This window comes from Salvelinus alpinus, chromosome 4 (assembly GCF_045679555.1).
Source record: "Salvelinus alpinus chromosome 4, SLU_Salpinus.1, whole genome shotgun sequence".
NCBI classification, from domain to species: domain Eukaryota; kingdom Metazoa; phylum Chordata; class Actinopteri; order Salmoniformes; family Salmonidae; genus Salvelinus; species Salvelinus alpinus.
In genome coordinates, this window is record NC_092089.1 from 20,366,169 (window position 1) to 20,388,607 (window position 22,439).

Consider the following 22,439-nt stretch of genomic DNA (forward strand, 5'->3'; position numbering starts at 1 on the left):
CTCTCTCTCTCTCTCTCTCTCTCCCTCCCTCTCTGTCTCTCTCTCTCTCTCTCTCTCTCTCTCTCTCTCTCTCTCTCTCTGGTTCTCTGTCTCTCTCTGGTTCTCTCTCTCTCTCTCTATCTCTCTCTGTCTCTCTCTCTCTGTCTCTCTCTGTCTCTCTCTCTCTCTGTCTCTCTCTCTCTGGTTCTCTGTCTCTCTCTGGTTCTCTCTCTCTCTCTCTTGCTGTGTGGATGTGTATGAAAATGTATTTGTCCATCACAGCAGGCTTACCAGACCAGCGCAGACGCCCTCCGAGTGTGACTTCCTCCATTAAGTTAGAAAGAACAGCAGCAGGTATGTAAACTTCATGAAAACTTGTTCTGCTATTACCTTTCATCATTCATGACGTGTTTACATTTAATTACAATATCCAGAGTTATTACAACAGTTTATGGTTTATTTCAGCAATATTATTCCGATAGTTTTTATTGGTAACACGTTACATTACAGTGTCCTCATTACATCAGTAGTGTTATTGTCTACATCAGAGGTTCCCAAACTTTTTCACTCTGAGCCGTCCTTCCAGCATTGGGGAATGCAGGGCCCCACCCTGCGTGTGCACGGGCCACATCTATTGGTTTGAAAGCACATTTTCTTGCGATTCTATACATTTTGCCATGTGTAATGTGTGTTCATGTCGTATTTGAGTAATAAACAAATTACAACAATATCTATGTGCTAAAAAACCTAGCCAAAAAAATTAACTGACATGGGCTAGTTGATCTGGACTTTTCTGACAAGTTATAAGTAGCCCTCTAAGATCTGCAATCACTAACATGACAAGAGGAACTGATGATGCACCACCCAATTTGGAAATTGCACCTTGTGCATTCTACTATTACAACTTCCAAGAGTAAGTTTAAAGACGGGCTGAGTTCCATTAAAAAACATACAAATAAATAAACAATTATTTTTTGTAGGGGGAAGAGGACCCCGCGCCCCCCCTGTCAATGCCCCTGAACACAGTTTGGGAACCACTGGTCTACATTATGTCTTAATGAAATGTATTGTTCCCAGGTAAATGAAGTACACATTTCAGTCAGATGAGTGCATGGTCATCACTATACCTCTGGGCAGTCTCAGAGATGCTCAGGAGGGCCAGCTGATGCCTGAGAAGTTCCACTGTGTCTTCAAAGATGTCTACAAGGTCTTCCTCAAGGGTCAGCCTAAAGCTCTGGGGGTACGAATGGCAAACATGTTCCTATACAGCCGATTATAAATGTACTTCAGGCAGGCTAATCTGTGGATTATAAAAATACATTAATGATGAGCAGAAGTTACGTTGAACATTTGATAGATGTTCATGAAAGGGCCAGTTTCCTGGATACAGGGTCGGTGATGTTTAGTCCAGGACTAGGCTTAATCTGGGTCCAGGAAATCCTCCTGTATTGTTTTCTCGTCTGTTAGTCTGATTACATCTTCTTCTCGTTTTAGGCGGCTCAGCTCATTGCTGGAGTCTTGATTCTGGGGCTACTGCTTGTCCAGCCCAGATCATTAGTTCTGATCTACACCATATCCAGTGTCCTGGTAAGAACCACTGTGATCAGCCCACAAAGTAGTTCGTGTCATCATCAATTATTGGATTAGACACATGTTGATACAGCCGATGTTGGACCAAAGCTTTGTGTCGTCTCTATCCGTTATTCTCTCCTGTCGTCAGTGTGCATTGTGTGTGAAGTGTGTACTCTACAATGAGGATAATACACGTACTGTTGATTGAATTTGTAATCAGTCTCTCAAATAATGAAGGAACAAAAAAACACATTTGTTTTATAAAGTTTGTTGTTGCCGGAATGCTGACCTATGCTGCAGGTCATTCTCCAAATATGTGTGTGGTAAGTTCAAGCTTTACAAATATGTCTAAATTCAGTCATGGATCAAAAATGAAATAATTGTAGATTATTTAAATTATTATAAATTATTATGAAAATATTACACATCAAATATATCATAAACATACCAATTGAAGAGTGAGGTGATTCTGTGTTTTTCTCCACTATCAACAGGCCAAACTGTCATTTTCCTTGAACATCGTCAGCTGTTTCTGGACATTAGCTGCTGTTGCTCTCTGCATCTCTTTTGGTTTCCAGGGGGAACATCAAGAGGTTCCAGAGTTAATTACTTAATTGTTTGTTTATTACAATGAGTTAATTCATTAGTATTGATTTGTTAATGAGGTGGAAGAGTACAAGCATTGAAATTAGATAACGCAATACGGATACTGAATTGTTAGTTTTCTTTGTAATTCTGTGTAAATGTTCTACACAAACAAAATACTAAACCACAATAGCTAATCAACATAACATTAAACCAGATAAAAACATGTTGCTATGTACAGTGTATTAAGTGTATTAAGTTATTAAGATATTAGTGTATTAAGTTATTAAGATATTAGTGTATTAAGTTACTATTCTCTTTACTTTGTCAGGTATTTCATGGAACCAGTGGGATGATTGTAGTTCTCCTGGTCATTGAACTGGTCGTTGCCATGGTGGTGATCTACTGGGAGAGTAAAGCAGTGTGCAGACAGCACTTCAACATTCTGGTGAGACTCTGTTTATTATACTGACTGGGCTGAACATTCTGGTGAGACTCTACTGTTTATTATACTGACTGGGCTGAACATTCTGGTGAGACTCTGTTCATTATACTGACTGGGCTGAACATTCTGGTGAGACTCTACTGTTTATTATACTGACTGGGCTGAACATTCTGGTGAGACTCTACTGTTTATTATACTGACTGGGCTGAACATTCTGGTGAGACTCTACTGTTTATTATACTGACTGGGCTGAACATTCTGGTGAGACTCTACTGTTTATTATACTGACTGGGCTGAACATTCTGGTGAGACTCTACTGTTTATTATACTGACTGGGCTGAACATTCTGGTGAGACTCTACTGTTTATTATACTGACTGGGCTGAACATTCTGGTGAGACTCTACTGTTTATTATACTGACTGGGCTGAACATTCTGGTGAGACTCTACTGTTTATTATACTGACTGGTGAGACTCTACTGTTTATTATACTGACTGGTGAGACTCTACTGTTTATTATACTGACTGGTGAGACTCTACTGTTTATTATACTGACTGGTGAGACTCTACTCTTTATTATACTGACTGGTGAGACTCTACTGTTTATTATACAGACTGGTGAGACTCTACTGTTTATTATACTGACTGGTGAGACTACTGTTTATTATACTGACTGGTGAATCAGAATCATAAAACACGGGACGAGATGTTAAAAACTGTCCATTGTGCCAATAGATGGTATGCACTCACATGAGATTTGCCGTGATGTTGACAGAGTGGCATGGGAGGTTTATTTCTTAGACTGGGTTAAGATGTCAATTTTGGGACACATCCTCAGTAGTGTGCCTTCGAATCAGTGGGTGTTTCGGCCTTTAATTACTAAACACCCTCATCAAAGGTGGCCAGCTAAAGGGTGATCAAGCCTTAGCTTGTGTCCCATGCCCAATTAAGATTTCCCACGGGACTATGCAAGGCAGGGGCGTCCTCTTCCCTGAGCCAGCCCTACAGCTGACCGCATACCTCATATGCCCTCCTCAAGTTGGAGGGATCTGAATTGGGTTCTCAGGTGGGGGTGGGGGGGTCATGAAATTATAGCCCAGCAAGGGTCCTTCCGTTTGATCCAGATCCACTGGCTGCCTCTTTCAGCTGCTTGAGAAACTGCTCTGACGGTCTGCCGCAGAGCCTGTCCATGGATTCCAAGTTCTTTCAGCAACCTGATGGTGGAAGAAGCCACGAATCCTCTGCATCCCACTTCAACTGGCCAGACTTTTGCATTCCAGCCACGCTGAGTTGCGTCTGCTGCCAACTCTGTGTAACGCAGTTTCTTACGCTCGTAGGCCTCTTCAACAGAGTTTTCCCACGGGACTGTGAGCTCTATGATGTACACAGCCTTTCGTGAAGGGGACCAGAGTACCATGTCTGGCCTAAGGTTGGTAGAAGCAATCTCAGGTGGAAAAATGAGTTGCTGGCCAATATCGACAAGCATCTTCCAGTCCCGGGCCATGCCTAGGTGTCCAGTTTCTGGCTTTGTAGGAGGATGCTTGGGCCTTTTCTGTCCCTCCCGGATGAATGTTGTTGTTTTGACGGGATTGCTTGTTTTTGGAGGTAATGAATTGGTTGCACTCCTCTTGGTCTCAAGTGCTGCAGCCAGGCTCTTGAGGACCTGATTGTGCCTCCAGGTGTAGCGGCCTTGTGAGAGGCTGGTCTTGCAACCTGTCATTATATGCCTGAGAGTCGCTGGAGCTGGGCAGAGGGGGCAGGTCGGGTCCTCGCCATACCATTGATGTAGGTTTTTTGGTGATGGAAGCACATCATAAACAGCTCTTATGATGAAGCTGATGTTGCTTGCCTCCATTTGCCAAAGCTCACTCCAGTTGATCTTTCTCCTCTCCAGGCCTTCCCACCGCGTCCATTGCCCTTGTTTAGCAAGAGAGACAGCCTTTGCACTTCTTGCACTCTCCTCCTGTCTGCGCACCTCCTCGACCACCAGCTTCCTGCGTTCAGATGTTGTTGCCTTATGGAACGTTGGTTTGCTTGCTGCCAGGCCAAAGCCTCCTCTTCCATGCTGGATATTCCCCACAATGTCTTGGTGTCTCAGGGCTGATGTTGCTTGCTGCACAGCCTTGGATGATGTCCATTTCCGTCCAGTTTGTAGGGGAGGTGCAGCCTTGCTAATGGTCTGGTCTTTGGAGTCCTTCAATGTCATCTGAAGTCTTACTTTAGAGCACTTGTACTCCTCCGTTAGACTTGTAAGTGGTAGTTCAAGGACCCCTTTGCCATAGAGGCCGATGTTACTCAGGCATCGTGGGACACCCAGCCATTTCTTCACGTATGAGGTAATGGTTCGCTCCATCTTCTCCACTGTTGTTATTGGGACCTCATAGACGGTGAGTGGCCACATTACCCGGGGGAGAAGTCCAAACTGTAGGCACCAAAGCTTGAGCTGCCCAGGCAGTAGGGTCTTGTTGATGTTCTCAAGTCCGTCGGCGATGTCCTGTCTTACTTGCTGCACTTGATCTTTATCTCGGAGGCTTTCGTTGTACCATCTACCCAGGCTCTTGACGGGTTGCTCAGACACCGTTGGTATCGGGTCATCTCCAATGCAGAACCTCACATCTTTAAGCTGTCCCTTGACTATGGAGATGCTTCGAGATTTGCTTGGCTCGATTTTCATCCGGGCCCACTTGATGTTATCCTGCAGTTTTGCCAGTAGCCGCCTGGTGCATGCTGCAGTGGTGGTCAGTGTAGTCATGTCATCCATGTATGCTCGGATAGGTGGGAGACGGAGCCCTTCCTTAGTTCTCTCACCGCCGACCACCCATCTCGATGCCCTGATGATGACTTCCATGGCCATAGTGAAGGCCAGAGGTGAAATTGTACAGCCTGCCATTATGCCCACTTCCAAGCGCTGCCATGTTGTTGTGAAGTCAGGTGTTGTAAAACACAATTGCAGGTCTTGGAAATAGGCCTTTACCAGTGTAGTGATGGGTTCTGGTACGTGGAAAAAGTTGAAGGATTCCCAGTGGAGTTCATGGGGAACTGAGCCAAAGGCATTGGCCAGGTCGAGGAAGATGACATAGAGGTCTCTCTTGTCTTTCTTAGCTGTTTGGATCTGGTGCCAAATCATACTAGTATGTTCCAGGCAACCAGAGAAACCAGGAATGCCTGCTTTCTGTACAGATGTATCAATGTACTTGTTCCTTTCCAGGTAAGTGGACAGCCTCTGTGCTATTATACTGAAAAAGATCTTCCCTTCGACGTTGAGAAGGGAGATTGGTCGGAATTGACTGATGTCTGTCGCATCCTTCTCTTTCGGGATTAGCACACCACCAGCCCTTCGCCATGCCTTTGGTATTATTTCCTTCTGCCACACTATCCTCATGAGCCTCCAAAGAAAGCGTAGAACATCCGGGGCGTTCTTGTAGAGCTTATATGGTACTCCATTAGGCCCAGGAGCCGAGGCCGCTCTTGCTCGTCGGACAACGTTCTCTACTTCCTTCCATTTTGGAGGGTCAGTGTCCAGATTGAATTCTGGTGGTTGAATAGGTGGGATGTCATGTGGGATGATTATCTGCTCATGCCTTTTCGTGTCCTGGTGGACCTTTTCCAGATGTTCTTCCAGTTCTGGCTTTGGAGTTTTTAGGATTCCGCACTTTTCCTTTGCGAAGAGGTCTTTGACAAACTTAAAGGGTTTTTTATAGAACCGTGTTCTTGAGTGTTCCTTCTTCCTACGAAGTTTCCTTAAGTTTTCCGCTCTTCGCAAGGTTGCCAGCCGACATTTGATGTCTGCTTGGAGTAGCATGAGACCTTCTCTCTCTGCATCAGAGGCCTTCTTCCACTGCTTTCTCAGCTGCCTTCTCTCTCTGACAAGTATCTCGATCTCTTGCTGCCTCCTAGATTTGGCTGGCGCGGGTGGTGTCTTGCCACTTCTCCTTTCGTTTACTCCAAAGCGCTCTTCTCCGTAGTGGTAGATAATGTCTCCCATCCTTTCAAGCTTTTTCTCTGCTGTTCCTACCTGTTGTTCCAAGATTTTTGTCAGGTCATTGTTGATTGTTTCCCACTCTCTCTTTTCAACAGCTTTGGGCCACTTCACACTCGGTCTGTGCCCTTTGACCTTTTCCTCTTTTAGAGGTCTCTGTGGTTGGGTGAGTTCATCCACCGGCATTTCTGTGCTTGTGTTATCCTCCTCCGTTACAGGGGTGCTGATGCTCTGCGAACTTTGGTTTGCGTCCCGTCGCTGTGCTTCATTCGACTGATTTGACTGGCTGCTTCGTAAGAAGTACTGGTCAATGCGAGGTCCCTGTCTCTGCTCTACCAAGCACCTTTTCCTCCCTTGATGGATCCTTAACCCCCTTGCCGATGTTACTCTCTCCCAACCACAGCTGCACACCTGAAGTGTGTGTCCTGCTGCTGTTATGGTTGTCTCATGTGCTGTGTTCCTACTCGTAGTCGTTTCCATTCCTGGGTCCGTAGCCGTGTGATCAGTCGTTGAGCCATCTTGCGCCCCAGCTCTCGCAGGCTCTAGGGGTATGTTCCTTTGTTGACTTTCAGTAGCACTTAGCGGGTGTCTCCAACATACTGAAGCAGCGTCGGAGACTGCCAACATGGGTAGCTAGCCCATTACAGCCCCATTGGGGTCTATTCCCTCCGGTCAGCTGTCTTTCCAAGCTGTCACACAGACTTTCCTATGTTGTCAGCTGTCCTTTCACAGCAGTCACTGGACAAGTCCAGATAATCAGAATCATAAAACACGGGACGAGATGTTAAAAATTGTCCATTGTGCCAATAGATGGTATGCACTCACATGAGATTTGCCGTGATGTTGACAGAGTGGCATGGGAGGTTTATTTCTTAGACTGGGTTAAGATGTCAATTTTGGGACACATCCTCAGTAGTGTGCCTTCGAATCAGTGGGTGTTTCGGCCTTTAATTACTAAACACCCTCATCAAAGGTGGCCAGCTAAAGGGTGATCAAGCCTTAGCTTGTGTCCCATGCCCAATTAAGATTTCCCACAGGACTATGCAAGGCAGGGGCGTCCTCTTCCCTGAGCCAGCCCTACAGCTGACCGCATACCTCATATGCCCTCCTCAAGTTGGAGGGATCTGAATTGGGTTCTCAGGTGGGGGTGGGGGGGTCATGAAATTATAGCCCAGCAAGGGTCCTTCCGTTTGATCCAGATCCACTGGCTGCCTCTTTCAGCTGCTTGAGAAACTGCTCTGACGGTCTGCCGCAGAGCCTGTCCATGGATTCCAAGTTCTTTCAGCAACCTGATGGTGGAAGAAGCCACGAATCCTCTGCATCCCACTTCAACTGGCCAGACTTTTGCATTCCAGCCACGCTGAGTTGCGTCTGCTGCCAACTCTGTGTAACGCAGTTTCTTACGCTCGTAGGCCTCTTCAACAGAGTTTTCCCATGGGACTGTGAGCTCTATGATGTACACAGCCTTTCGTGAAGGGGACCAGAGTACCATGTCTGGCCTAAGGTTGGTAGAAGCAATCTCAGGTGGAAAAATGAGTTGCTGGCCAATATCGACAAGCATCTTCCAGTCCCGGGCCATGCCTAGGTGTCCAGTTTCTGGCTTTGTAGGAGGATGCTTGGGCCTTTTCTGTCCCTCCCGGATGAATGTTGTTGTTTTGACGGGATTGCTTGTTTTTGGAGGTAATGAATTGGTTGCACTCCTCTTGGTCTCAAGTGCTGCAGCCAGGCTCTTGAGGACCTGATTGTGCCTCCAGGTGTAGCGGCCTTGTGAGAGGCTGGTCTTGCAACCTGTCATTATATGCCTGAGAGTCGCTGGAGCTGGGCAGAGGGGGCAGGTCGGGTCCTCGCCATACCATTGATGTAGGTTTTTTGGTGATGGAAGCACATCATAAACAGCTCTTATGATGAAGCTGATGTTGCTTGCCTCCATTTGCCAAAGCTCACTCCAGTTGATCTTTCTCCTCTCCAGGCCTTCCCACCGCGTCCATTGCCCTTGTTTAGCAAGAGAGACAGCCTTTGCACTTCTTGCAGTCTCCTCCTGTCTGCGCACCTCCTCGACCACCAGCTTCCTGCGTTCAGATGTTGTTGCCTTATGGAACGTTGGTTTGCTTGCTGCCAGGCCAAAGCCTCCTCTTCCATGCTGGATATTCCCCACAATGTCTTGGTGTCTCAGGGCTGATGTTGCTTGCTGCACAGCCTTGGATGATGTCCATTTCTGTCCAGTTTGTAGGGGAGGTGCAGCCTTGCTAATGGTCTGGTCTTTGGAGTCCTTCAATGTCATCTGAAGTCTTACTTTAGAGCACTTGTACTCCTCCGTTAGACTTGTAAGTGGTAGTTCAAGGACCCCTTTGCCATAGAGGCCGATGTTACTCAGGCATCGTGGGACACCCAGCCATTTCTTCACGTATGAGGTAATGGTTCGCTCCATCTTCTCCACTGTTGTTATTGGGACCTCATAGACGGTGAGTGGCCACATTACCCGGGGGAGAAGTCCAAACTGTAGGCACCAAAGCTTGAGCTTCCCAGGCAGTAGGGTCTTGTTGATGTTCTCAAGTCCGTCGGCGATGTCCTGTCTTACTTGCTGCACTTGATCTTTATCTCGGAGGCTTTCGTTGTACCATCTACCCAGGCTCTTGACGGGTTGCTCAGACACCGTTGGTATCGGGTCATCTCCAATGCAGAACCTCACATCTTTAAGCTGTCCCTTGACTATGGAGATGCTTCGAGATTTGCTTGGCTCGATTTTCATCCGGGCCCACTTGATGTTATCCTGCAGTTTTGCCAGTAGCCGCCTGGTGCATGCTGCAGTGGTGGTCAGTGTAGTCATGTCATCCATGTATGCTCGGATAGGTGGGAGACGGAGCCCTTCCTTAGTTCTCTCACCGCCGACCAGACTCTACTGTTTATTATACTGACTGGTGAGACTACTGTTTATTATACTGACTGGTGAGACTACTGTTTATTATACTGACTGGTGAGACTCTACTGTTTATTATACTGACTGGTGAGACTCTACTGTTTATTATACTGACTGGTGAGACTCTACTGTTTATTATACTGACTGGTGAGACTCTACTGTTTATTATACTGACTGGTGAGACTCTACTGTTTATTATACTGACTGGTGAGACTCTACTGTTTATTATACTGACTGGTGAGACTCTACTGTTTATTATACTGACTGGTGAGACTCTACTGTTTATTATACTGACTGGTGAGACTCTACTGTTTATTATACTGACTGGTGAGACTCTACTGTTTATTATACTGACTGGTGAGACTACTGTTTATTATACTGACTGGTGAGACTCTACTGTTTATTATACTGACTGGTGAGACTCTACTGTTTATTATACTGACTGGGCTGAACATTCTGGTGAGACTCTGTTTATTATACTGACTGGTGAGACTACTGTTTATTATACGGACTGGTGAGACTCTACTGTTTATTATACTGACTGGTGAGACTACTGTTTATTATACTGACTGGTGAGACTCTACTGTTTATTATACTGACTGGTGAGACTCTACTGTTTATTATACTGACTGGTGAGACTACTGTTTATTATACTGACTGGTGAGACTCTACTGTTTATTATACTGACTGGTGAGACTCTACTGTTTATTATACTGACTGGTGAGACTCTACTGTTTATTATACTGACTGGTGAGACTCTACTGTTTATTATACTGACTGGTGAGACTCTACTGTTTATTATACTGACTGGTGAGACTACTGTTTATTATACTGACTGGTGAGACTACTGTTTATTATACTGACTGGTGAGACTCTACTGTTTATTATACTGACTGGTGAGACTCTACTGTTTATTATACTGACTGGTGAGACTCTACTGTTTATTATACTGACTGGTGAGACTACTGTTTATTATACTGACTGGTGAGACTCTACTGTTTATTATACTGGCTGGTGAGACTCTACTGTTTATTATACTGACTGGTGAGACTCTACTGTTTATTATACTGACTGGTGAGACTCTACTGTTTATTATACTGACTGGTGAGACTCTACTGTTTATTATACTGACTGGTGAGACTCTGTTTATTATATTGACTGCTGAGACTCTGTTTATTATACTGACTGGGCTGAACATTCTGGTGAGACTCTGCTGTTTATTATACTGACTGGGCTGAACATTCTGGTGAGACTCTGTTCATTATACTGACTGGGCTGAACATTCTGGTGAGACTCTACTGTTTATTATACTGACTGGGCTGAACATTCTGGTGAGACTCTACTGTTTATTATACTGACTGGGCTGAACATTCTGGTGAGACTCTACTGTTTATTATACTGACTGGGCTGAACATTCTGGTGAGACTCTACTGTTTATTATACTGACTGGGCTGAACATTCTGGTGAGACTCTACTGTTTATTATACTGACTGGGCTGAACATTCTGGTGAGACTGTACTGTTAATTATACTGACTGGGCTGAACATTCTGGTGAGACTGTTTATTATCCTGACTTGGCTGAACATTCTGGTGAGACTCTACTGTTTATTATGCTGACTGGGCTGAACATTCTGGTGAGACTCTACTGTTTATTGTACTGACTGGGCTGAACATTCTGGTGAGACTCTACTGTTTATTATACTGACTGGGCTGAACATTCTGGTGAGACTCTACTGTTTATTATACTGACTGGTGAGACTACTGTTTATTATACTGACTGGGCTGAACATTCTGGTGAGACTCTACTGTTTATTATACTGACTGGGCTGAACATTCTGGTAAGACTCTACTGTTTATTATACTGACTGGGCTGAACATTCTGGTGAGACTCTACTGTTTATTATACTGACTGGGCTGAACATTCTGGTGAGACTCTACTGTTTATTATACTGACTGGGCTGAACATTCTGGTGAGACTCTACTGTTTATTATACTGACTGGGCTGAACATTCTGGTGAGACTGTGTACATTTATTATACTGGAGTGTACATATAATTATTTATATACTTCTTATATAGCGACAAGTGTATTTACTGAGTGCACACACTACATAACCAAACAACACATTCCTTGCAGGGCTCACTCAAAAAAGAGACATGGTCTCAATGATGACTTCCTTTGTGGTTAAATAAATAAAATAAGTTGCTTGCGATTTTTCTCTCCAGCCCATGGTCACCCTGAAGCAGGACGTATGAACAAACAACAAACAATTAAGTGAAATCATTACTAAACTTGTATGACATTTGTTTTACTTGTGCCAATTCATAGTGGATACAGAAAGTCTTCACATTGTGCTTATTATTATGATGTAGTATTGATTACCTATAATGTAGTAGTGATTATCTATGATGTAGTAGTTGTTACCTATGATGTAATAGTCATTACCTATGATGTAGCAGTGATTACCTGTGATGTAATAGTGATTACCTATGATGTAGCAGTGAATACCTATGATGTAGCAGTGATTACCTATGATGTAGTAGTGATTACCTATGGTGTAGTAGTGATTACCTTTGGTGTAGTAGTGATTACCTATGGTGTAGTAGTGATTACCTATGGTGTAGTAGTGATTACCTATGGTGTAGTAGTGATTACCTATGATGTAGTAGTGATTACCTATGGTGTAGTAGTGATTACCTTTGGTGTAGTAGTGATTACCTATGATGTAGTAGTGATTAATAGTGTGATAGGGGCGGCAGGTAGCCTAGTGGTTAGAGTGTTGGGCCAGTAACCGAAAGCTTGCTGGATCGAATCCCCGGGCTGACAAGGTAAAAATCTGTCGTTCTGCCCCTGAACAAGGCAGTTAACCCACTGTTAACCGGTAGGCTGTCATTGTAAATAAGAAATTTGTTCTTAACTGACTTGCCTAGTTAAATAAAGGATAATACAAAATTACAGGTTAAAGGTTAATAATAGTATAAATGACATTTTAAAATGTAGGCTATATTTTCATTTGACTTGTATCTGATTAAAATTAATTTAAACATGTATTGTTTAATGTCTTCTTGTTGTAACAATAGACCTGTATTTCCGTTCCTTCCTGATCACGTTGTCATAAAAATACAGCTATATTTTATGCACCAAACTGTACAGAATATTTCCCAACCAACTCTTAGATAATATACCAAAAAATAGGACTTAGAAAACTACAAATGATCACCAATGAATAGCATGATCAAAAATGTAATGATATTTGTAATTTTTAATTGAATATACAGTATATATTTTATATGTTTTCTTGCATTTTCATTTTGGTGAGACTGAGAAGTAAATGAGCTCTCAGAGAGGAACTATTTCTTTCGACATAATTGAGGTTTGTTTTACCAGAGGTCTAGGGTCTAGGCTTGTTGTGCTGATGCCGTGTCACCTACACCACACTACCCGGAGTGGTGCCTGAGAAGCACAACACTCAGGCCTCTGGGGAGTTAGCAGGGTGCGTGTGAGGTTCCACAAAAGAGAAGTTTCAAAACAGCTCAACAGCTCAAAAACGGCCCTCACTTCACATATATATGACCAAATCCAGTGATCTGCTATTCTCTGTCTGCTATTCTCTGTCTGCTATTCTCTGTCTGCTATCCTCTGTCTGCTATTCTCTGTCTGCTATTCTCTGTCTGCTATCCTCTGTCTGCTATTCTCTGTCTGCTATTCTCTGTCTGCTATTCTCTGTTTGCTATCCTCTGTCTGCTATTCTCTGTCTGCTATTCTCTGTCTGCTATCTTCTGTCTGCTATTCTCTGTCTGCTATCCTCTGTCTGCTATTCTCTGTCTGCTATTCTCTGTCTGCTATCCTCTGTCTGCTATTCTCTGTCTGCTATTCTCTGTCTGCTATTCTCTGTCTGCTATTTTCTGTCTGCTATACTCTGTCTGCTATTCTCTGTCTGCTATTCTCTGTCTGCTATTCTCTGTCTGCTATTCTCTGTCTGCTATTCTCTGTCTGCTATTCTCTGTCTGCTATCCTCTGTCTGCTATTCTCTGTCTGCTATCCTCTGTCTGCTATTCTCTGTCTGCTATTCTCTGTCTGCTATTCTCTGTCTGCTATACTCTGTCTGCTATTCTCTGTCTGCTATTCTCTGTCTGCTATTCTATGTCTGCTATCCTCTGTCTGCTATTCTCTGTCGGCTATTCTCTGTCTGCTATTCTCTGTCTGCTATCCTCTGTCTGCTATTCTCTGTCTGCTATTCTCTGTCTGCTATTCTCTGTCTGCTATCCTCTGTCTGCTATTCTCTGTCTGCTATTCTCTGTCTGCTATACACGAGTAACCTGCAACATTCATCTCTCCAGCGTTGCACTTCATCATTTATTTCCTTAGAATCATAGTTTAGTTTAGTTTATTAATTCGACCATTTAAAAAAAACAAGCACACATAAAACTTAAAAGCCATACAAGCACATGAATAAAATCATTGAGGATAACACACAATAAAATCTGGGACTTATTTCCATTGTGGTCCTCTTGAGTCAAGATGGCTATACAAGATCGAACACAGTATGGCAGTGAAATAATAAAACAAAAACATAAAAGAGGAACATCTATCTCATCATTCCAGTTACATCATAGGGGTTATTCATATGGGCACAGAGGACATCAAACATATTTTTTCTTTATTTTTAAAGCTGTCCAGAGAGGACGTTGTTTTTATGGGCAGAGGCAACTCATTCCATTCTGAGGCTCCAGTATACAAGAAAGTACCTTTCCCAGCATTACTCCTGAACCTGTATAAGCACACATCAGCAACACCTGATCTGGTGCTGTAATTGTGTGCATCCCTAACACGAGGAAAGTAATCACTTAAATATCTGGGCGCAGGACCATAAATACTCCTGTAAACCAAACCTAGTCTAATCTGGGACACCCTAGCCTCAACAGGCAGCCAGTTTAGTTCCTGAAAGCAGCTCCTGCCTATGTGAGTACGTGGACTCACCTTCAATACTACCCTGATCAACTTATTCTGGGCTATCTGGAGCTTCCCCTTCATAAGTTTAGATAAGCCCCCAAACCAGGAAGTACTAGCATAGTCAAAATGGCATTGAATGAGGGCAGTAGCTAGCACTTTCATGGAGTCCTTATCAAGCAGCTTGGACTTTCTAGCCAAAAACGTAATCCTGACATTAACCTTCCCTAGCACCTTATTGGCCATGCTCACACCTCCCAAGCTTCCATCAAGGATACATCCTAAGTAGCTAACAGAGATTTTAGTAGTCAGCACCTCACCCCCTAACTCCACTCTAATTTCAGACAACCTACACAATTTAGGTCTGGATCCAAAAGTAATTGCTTCAGTTTTCCCTAAGTGCAGAGATAGCTTATTATCTTCAAGCCATTTGCTAATGTTAGTAAGCTCTGTGCTAAGTATGCTCTCCAACATAGTTTTACTTTTGTGAGAACAGAAGTGTAGAGTCATCCGCATAAAGATAACGACGGCAAGAGCAAGCATCTTTCATATCATTAATATACAATAAAAACAGCAGAGGCCCAAGCACGCTCCCCTGCGGAACGCCACAACTCATTGGTTTTGCCTGAGACAGTGAACCATTAACCTCTACTACTTGCTCCCTTCCTGATAAATAGGACTTTACCCAGCCTAGAGGGATACTGCTTAACCCCAGTGCCTCCAGTTTGGAGATTAGGAGACAGTGGTTAACTGTATCAAAGGCCTTCTGTAGGTCAAGCAGTACCATTCCACACAGATTTCCCTCATCAATCTCTTTCCTGATGAAGTCAGTCAAGTAAAGTAGACATGAATCAGTGGAGTATGTTTTTCTAAAACCCGACTGAAAATCATACATTAGACCCTGTTTGTTAACATATTCATACATTTGCTCATGTACAATTCTCTCCAGGATCTTTGATGTTACACAGAGGATAGATACAGGCCTATAGTTCCCAGGGTCAGGCTTTATCTCCTTCTTATACAGAGGTAAAACTTTAGCTTGTTTCATGTCCCTGGGAAAGGTGCCTTGTTCAAGAGAGCGAATAACAATATGCGTAATACAAGGGCCAATTTTCTCAGCAGAATCTATTAGAAACCTTGCAGGAATATTATCCAGGCCTGTGGCTTTGGAGCATTTAAGCTCTGCCAGCATACTGACTATTTTGGCAGTTGCTACCTTTGCAAAAGAAAAAGAGTTTGGCTGAACCCCTAACTTTACATAATACTTCTGGACTTGGTTGCTTCCATACAAACCAGAACTGATGGGCAGCTTGCTAACCAGCTTGCTGGCAACAGAAGTAAAAAAAAAAAAGTTGAATTCATTGGCAACCTCTGCCTTTTCATATACCATCTCCCCTTTGATGTTCAGTCCAATACTGTTTAGTTTGTTTTTGGTAGTACTACTACAGCCTAGTTCCTTAAATGATTTCCAAAGCTTTTTAGGGTCATTTTTGTTTTCAATTATTTTCTCAGCAAAGTAACCCCTCTTAGCTTCATCCATCCTGCTCTGTGCTTCATTTCTGTGACGTTTATATAGGACAAAATCATGCTGCTCTTGAGAGTTCTTACATTTCTTAAAGGCCTTATTTCTTGCTTGGATAGATTCTAGAATCTCATGATTAAACCAAGGGCTAGATCTCTGCTTTACCCTGACCCGTCTAATGGGAGCCATCACATTCACCACATCAAGGAATCTACGTTTAAAGACTTCCCAGGCACTGCCTACCCCTACACTATCTAGCACAGGTGACCAGTCAATTTTACCCACTTCCTTCCTAAACTTTTCTACACAGTATTTTTTGAGTCCTCTGATTCTAACGGTTTTGTGACACTTAAATATATCTTAAAAAATCCTCCTTGTGCAAAATGTAATAAAATGATCACTGATTCCATAGACTATTACTCCACTCTGCTATATTTTAGATTTATCAGACACCAATATTAAGTCAATTGTACTTGGCACTGTTTCACATATCCTGGTGGGATCTTTTATAATTTGGGTCAGAGCAAGTGATCTACAACAGTGCATACCTACATTGTGGGTTGGGCTATTCTTTTTGCAGACATCAGTATTGAAATAACAAAATGATTTCCTTCAACAGCGAATCATTACAGTTTGACAACACAATTTCAAGACCTTCATAGAATGCATTCTGCTTGGGCGGCCTATAACACATCCCCCAACAAAATCGGCTTGGTTTTGGGAAGGCAGATATCCAGCCAGACAATCTCCAGATCAGCATTTAAATCTGATCTGACGTTAAAAGCAATGTCTGATCTTACAAACGCACATATTCCCCCACCGTTCCGATTCCGATCCTTCCTGACAACAGAGTAATTACTTATCTCAATTTCTGAGTCACAAACAGATGAATCCAACCATGTCTCAGTAAAACATAAGACACCTCTGATTTGCAAACCAACAGGCGTATCTCATCGATCTTCGGTAGTAGGCTTCGGACGTTTAAGTGCACAAAATGTAAGCCCTTCTTCCCAAAGGCCTCATTGAATTCCCATAGCTACGTGAAGGGTTCTGAAGGAACTGCAGCACCCCTGATTAATGGAAATACATTTGCCAACGTTATAGAATTACTGCTGTCTGTTCAGAAATAAATGTAATAATTCAGAATACTACACCAGGACAAAGCATAGAATTTAGACACAGAGGTAATAGCAATAGCACAATAGCTTATTCTTTTTAAATGGTCAAGCTGTTGATGGTGTTCATGTAGCCCAATCACAAGGCTATAGCCTGAGAACGCGCATCAAATCTCTCAGTGAACAGCATGCAGCCAGAACAAGCCTTTTGCAATATTTCAAATAGAATCGTGGGAAAACACAGGTTGGAAAGCAAATGGCTCTTGCTTAAAAGAGAAAACTGTAATCTGATTGTAGACTACCAAAATATTTGACCAACTTCCAAATAGGCCTATTGAAAGAACATTGTTTTACAAAGTTAAACAAGAGAGATAAGTTGTTGGCACAAGAGGAGAGCATCATCCATCGCTGGCCAGTGAGCTACGCATCATTGGGTGAGTCAGTGAAAGTGGAAAGCTTTTCAAGGACTATATATTCCTCCTCATATTGTACACCGTTTCTAGAACTATGTTTTCCTCCTCATATAGTACAATATATCTCCATATAGCCCTAAGCTATTGATGGATTCAAGACTCGTTTTTATTGATCTCAGAGTCTCAGTTTGTCAAATCAAATCAAATGTTATTTGTCACATACACATGGTTAGCAGATGTTAATGCGAGTGTAGCGAAATGCTTGGGCTTCTAGTTCCGACAATGCTGTACTAACCAACGAGTAATCTAACCTAACAATTTCACAACTACTACCTTATACACACAAGTGTAATGGAATGAAGAATATGTACATAAAAAATATATGAATGAGTGATGGTACAGAACGGCATAGGCAAGATGCAGTAGATGGTATCGAGTACAGTATATACATATGAGATGAGTAATGTAGGGTATGTAAACATTATATGAAGTGGCATTGTTTAAAGTGGCTAGTGATACTTTTTTTCATACTTTTTTACATTATTAAAGTGGCTGGAGTTGAGTCAGTATGTTGGCAGCAGCCACTCAATGTTAGTGGTGGCTGTTTAACAGTCTGATGGCCTTGAGATAGAAGCTGTTTTTCAGTCTCTCGGTCCCTGCTTTGATGCATCTGTACTGACCTCGCCTTCTGGATGATAGCGGGGTGAACAGGCAGTGGCTCGGGTGGTTGTTGTCCTTGATGATCTTTATGGCCTTCCTGTGACATCGGGTGGTCTAGGTGTCCTGGAGGGCAGGTAGTTTGCCCCCGGTGATGCGTTGTGCAGACCTCACTACCCTCTGGAGAGCCTTGCGGTTATGGGCGGAGCAGTTGCCGTACCAGGCGGTGATACAGCCCGACAGGATGCTCTCGATTGTGCATCTGTAAAAGTTTGTGAGTGCTTTTGGTGACAAGCCGAATTTCTTCACCCTCCTGAGGTTGAAGAGACGCTAATGTGCCTTCTTCACCACGCTGTCTGTGTGGGTGGACCAATTCAGTTTGTCCGTGATGTGTACGTCGAGGAACTTAAAACTTACTACCCTCTCCACTACTGTCCCGTCGATGTGGATAGGGGGGTGCTCCCTCTGCTGTTTCCTGAAGTCCACGATCATCTCCTTTGTTTTGTTGACGTTGAGTGTGAGGTTATTTTCCTGACATCACACTCCGAGGGCCCTCACCTCCTCCCGGTAGGCCGTCTCGTCGTTGTTGGTAATCAAGCCTACCACAAACTTGATGATTGAGTTGGAGGCGTGCATGGCCACGCAGTTGTGGGTGAACAGGGAGTACAGGAGAGGGCTCAGAACGCACCCTTGTGGGGCCCCAGTGTTGAGGATCAGCGGAGTGGAGATGTTGTTACCTAACCTCACCACATGCGGGCGGCCCGTCAGGAAGTCCAGTACCCAGTTGCACAGGGCGGGGTCGAGACCCAGGGTCTCGAGCTTGATGATGAGTTTGGAGGGTACTATGGTGTTAAATGCTGAGCTGTAGTCGATGAACAGCATTCTCACATAGGTATTCCTCTTGTCCAGATGGGTTAGGGCAGTGTTCAGTGTGGTTGCGTCGTCTGTGGACCTATTGGGGCGGTAAGCAAATTGGAGTGGGTCTAGGGTGTCAGGTAGGGTGGAGGTGATATGGTCCTTGACTAGTCTCTCAAAGCACTTCATGATGACGGAAGTGAGTGCTACGGGGCGGTAGTCGTTTAGCTCAGTTACCTTAGCTTTCTTGGGAACAGGAACAATGGTGGCCCTCTTGAAGCATGTGGGAACAGCAGACTGGGATAAGGATTGATTGAATATGTCCGTAAACACACCAGCCAGCTGGTCTGCACATGCTCTGGAGACGAGGCTGGGGATGCTGTCTGGGCCTGCAGCCTTGCGAGGGTTAACACGTTTAAATGTTTTACTCACGTCGGCTGCAGTGAAGGAGAGTCCGCAGGTTTTGGTAGCGGGCCGTGTCAGTGGAACTGTATTGTCCTCAAAGCGAGCAAAGAAGTTGTCTAGTCTGTCTGGGAGCAAAACATCCTGGTCCGCGACGGGGCTGGTTTTCTTTTTGTAATCCGTGATTGACTGTAGACCCTGCCACATACCTCTTGTGTCTGAGCCGTTGAATTGTGACTCTACTTTGTCTCTATACTGACGCTTAGCTTGTTTGATTGCCTTGCGGAGGGAATAGCTACACTGTTTGTATTCAGTCATGTTTCCAGTCACCTTGCCCTGAATAAAAGCAGTGGTTCCCGCTTTCAGTTTCGCGCGAATGCTGCCATCAATCCACGGTTTCTGGTTTGGGAATGTTTTAATAGTTGCTGTGGGTACGACATCGCCGATGCACTTGCTAATAAACTCGCTCACCGAATCAGCGTATTCGTCAATGTTGTTGTTTGACACAATGCGGAACATATCCCAGTCCACGTGATCGAAGCAATCTTGAAGCGTGGAATCAGATTGGTCGGACCAGCATTGAACAGACCTGAGCGCGGGAGCTTCCTGTTTTAGTTTCTGTCTATAGGCTGGGAGCAACAAAATGGAGTCGTGGTCAGCTTTCCGAAAGGAGGGCGGGGGAGGGCCTTATATGCGTCGCGGAAGTTAGTATAAGTTAGTTAGTATAAGTTAGTATAACAATGATCCAGGGTTTTACCAGCCCTCCTTTCTTGTTTTCAGATTGGCCTTGTTAAAATCCCCAGCTACAATGAATGCAGCCTCAGGATATGTGGTTTCCAGTTTACATAGAGTCAGATAAAGTTCGTTAAGGGCCATCAATGTGTCTGCTTGGGGGAGAATATATGCGACTGTGATTATAATCGAAGAGAATTCTCTTGGTAGATAATGTCAGTGTCAAAGTAGCCTGTCATTTCTTTTATTTAATTTATGTGGTACTAAAAAATATTCTGCTAAAGTCTGAAGTCATATAAAATGACATAGAATTGCATGAAATGTTTATAAAAGGCCAAATTCTTCCCGGACCCAAGAACAAAAGATCACACTTCTCTCATGAACCAGTATACTAATAACTGCATTAGTTCCTCTTATAAATTCCCCTCACTGTGCATGTCTACTTAACATATAACAGAGACACTGTAAAGGCCTGTCTCTGAGTCTTACCAATTGTCACGCCCTGACCTTAGAGAGCCTTTTTATTTCTCTATTTGGTTAGGTCAGGGTGTGATTTGGGTGGGCATTCTAGTTTGTCTGTTTCTATGTTGGCTGGGTATGGTTCCCAATCAGAGGCAGCTGTCTATCGTTGTCTCTGATTGGGAATCATACTCAGGCAGCCTTTTTCCCACATGTGTTTGTGGGTAATTATTTATTTTCTGTGAGGGTTTGTGTGTGCGCCACGGTTGCGTCACGTTCGGTTTCTGTTTACCTGTTTTTTTGTGCAGGTTTCACTTCAATTAAAGATGTGGAATTACATGCACGCTGCGCCTTGGCTCATTTATGACAGGGAATTTGAAGACAGCGATTGTGACACCAATAGACATAGCCATAGGAAGAAGGGGTGCTGAGGGTGTTGCAGTACCCCCTGAAAAATCTGAATAAAAAATATATATACACTACCAGTCAAAAGTTTGGACACACCTACTCATTCAAGGATTTGTCTTTATTTTTACTATTTTCTACATTGTAGAATAATAGTGAAGACATCAAAACTATGAAATAACACATATGGAATCATGTAGTAACCAAAAAGTGTTAAACAAATCAAAATATATTTGATATTTGAGATTCTTCAAATAACCACCCTTTGCCTTGATAACAGCTTTGACAGCTATGATCTTGGAATTCTCTCAAACAGCTTCACCTGGGATGCTTTTCCAACAGTCTTGAAGGAGTTCCCACATATGCTGATCACTTGTTGGCTGCTTTTCCTTCACCCTGTGGTCCAACTCATCCCAAACCATCTCAATTGGGTTGAGGTCAGGGGATTGTGGAGCCCAGGTCATCTGATGCAGCACTCCATCACTCTTCTTCTTGGTCAAATAGCCCTTACACAGCCTGGAGGTGTGTTGGGTCATTGTCCTGTTGAAAAACAAATGATAGTCTCACTAAGTGCAAACCAGATGGGATGGTGTATCGCTGCAAAATGCTGTGGTAGCCATAATGGTTAAGTGTGCCTTGAATTCTAAATAAATCAGAGTGTCCCCAGCAAAGCACCCCCACACCATCACACCTCCTCCTCCATGCATCACAGTGGGAACCACACATGAGGAGATAATCCGTTCACCTACCCTGTGTCTCACAAAGACCAAAAATCTCAAATTTGGACTCATCAGACCAAAGACAGATTTCCACCGGTCTAATGGCCATTGCTCATGTTTCTTTGCAGCAATTCAACCATGAAGACCTGATTCACACAGTCTCTTCTGAACAGTTGATGTTGAGATGTGTCTGTTACTTGAACTCTGTGAAGAATTTATTTGGGGTGCAATTTCTGAGGCTTGTAATTCTAATGAACTTGTCCTCTGCAGCAGAGGTAACTCTGGGTCTTCCTTTCCTGTAGCGGTCCTCATGAGAGCCAGTTTCATCATAGCGCTTGATGGTTTTTGCCACTGCACTTGAAGAAACTTTCAACGTTCTTGAAATGTTCCAGATTGACTGACCTTCATGTCTCAAAGTAATGATGGTTTGTCGTTTCTCTTTGCTTATTTGTGCTGTTCTTGCCATAATATGGACTTTGTATTTTACCAAATAGGGCTATCTTCTGTATACCACCCCTACCTTGTCACAACACAACTGCTCAAATGCATTAAGAAGGAAAGAAATTCCACAAATCAACTTTTAACAAAGCAGACCTGTTAATTGAAATGCATTCCAGGTGAGTACCTCATGAAGCTGTTTTAGAGAATGCCAAGAGCAAAAGCGTGTAAAGCTTTCATCAAGGCAAAGGGTGGCTACTTTGAATAATCTCAAATATAAAATATATTTTGATTTG

General features: G+C 43.5%; 2 protein-coding genes across 4 annotated transcripts in view; one reads left to right on the top strand and one right to left on the bottom strand.

Moving 5' to 3' along the window:
- LOC139572987 (uncharacterized) overlaps window positions 1-22,439 on the bottom strand; it is a 33,193-nt gene that overhangs the window by 6,999 nt on the left and 3,755 nt on the right. The gene's annotated exons all lie outside the window — the stretch shown is intronic.
- Window positions 19-12,524, top strand: LOC139572988 (membrane-spanning 4-domains subfamily A member 15-like). Of its 3 annotated transcripts, XR_011674524.1 has the most exons (8): window positions 19-333; window positions 1,057-1,219; window positions 1,474-1,566; window positions 1,818-1,874; window positions 2,046-2,144; window positions 2,468-2,584; window positions 11,702-12,246; window positions 12,362-12,524. XR_011674524.1 is itself a non-coding variant. In XM_071395932.1 (7 exons), exons 2-7 carry the CDS (start codon window positions 1,061-1,063, stop codon window positions 11,729-11,731), a joined length of 555 nt encoding a protein of 184 aa, XP_071252033.1. In that variant the 5' UTR covers window positions 19-333; window positions 1,057-1,060; the 3' UTR covers window positions 11,732-12,524. The 3 variants fall into 3 exon arrangements, 2 of the variants coding, with proteins under 2 accessions (XP_071252033.1, XP_071252034.1); XM_071395932.1 differs by having other exon boundaries at window positions 11,702-12,524; XM_071395933.1 differs by having other exon boundaries at window positions 52-333; window positions 960-1,219; window positions 11,702-12,524.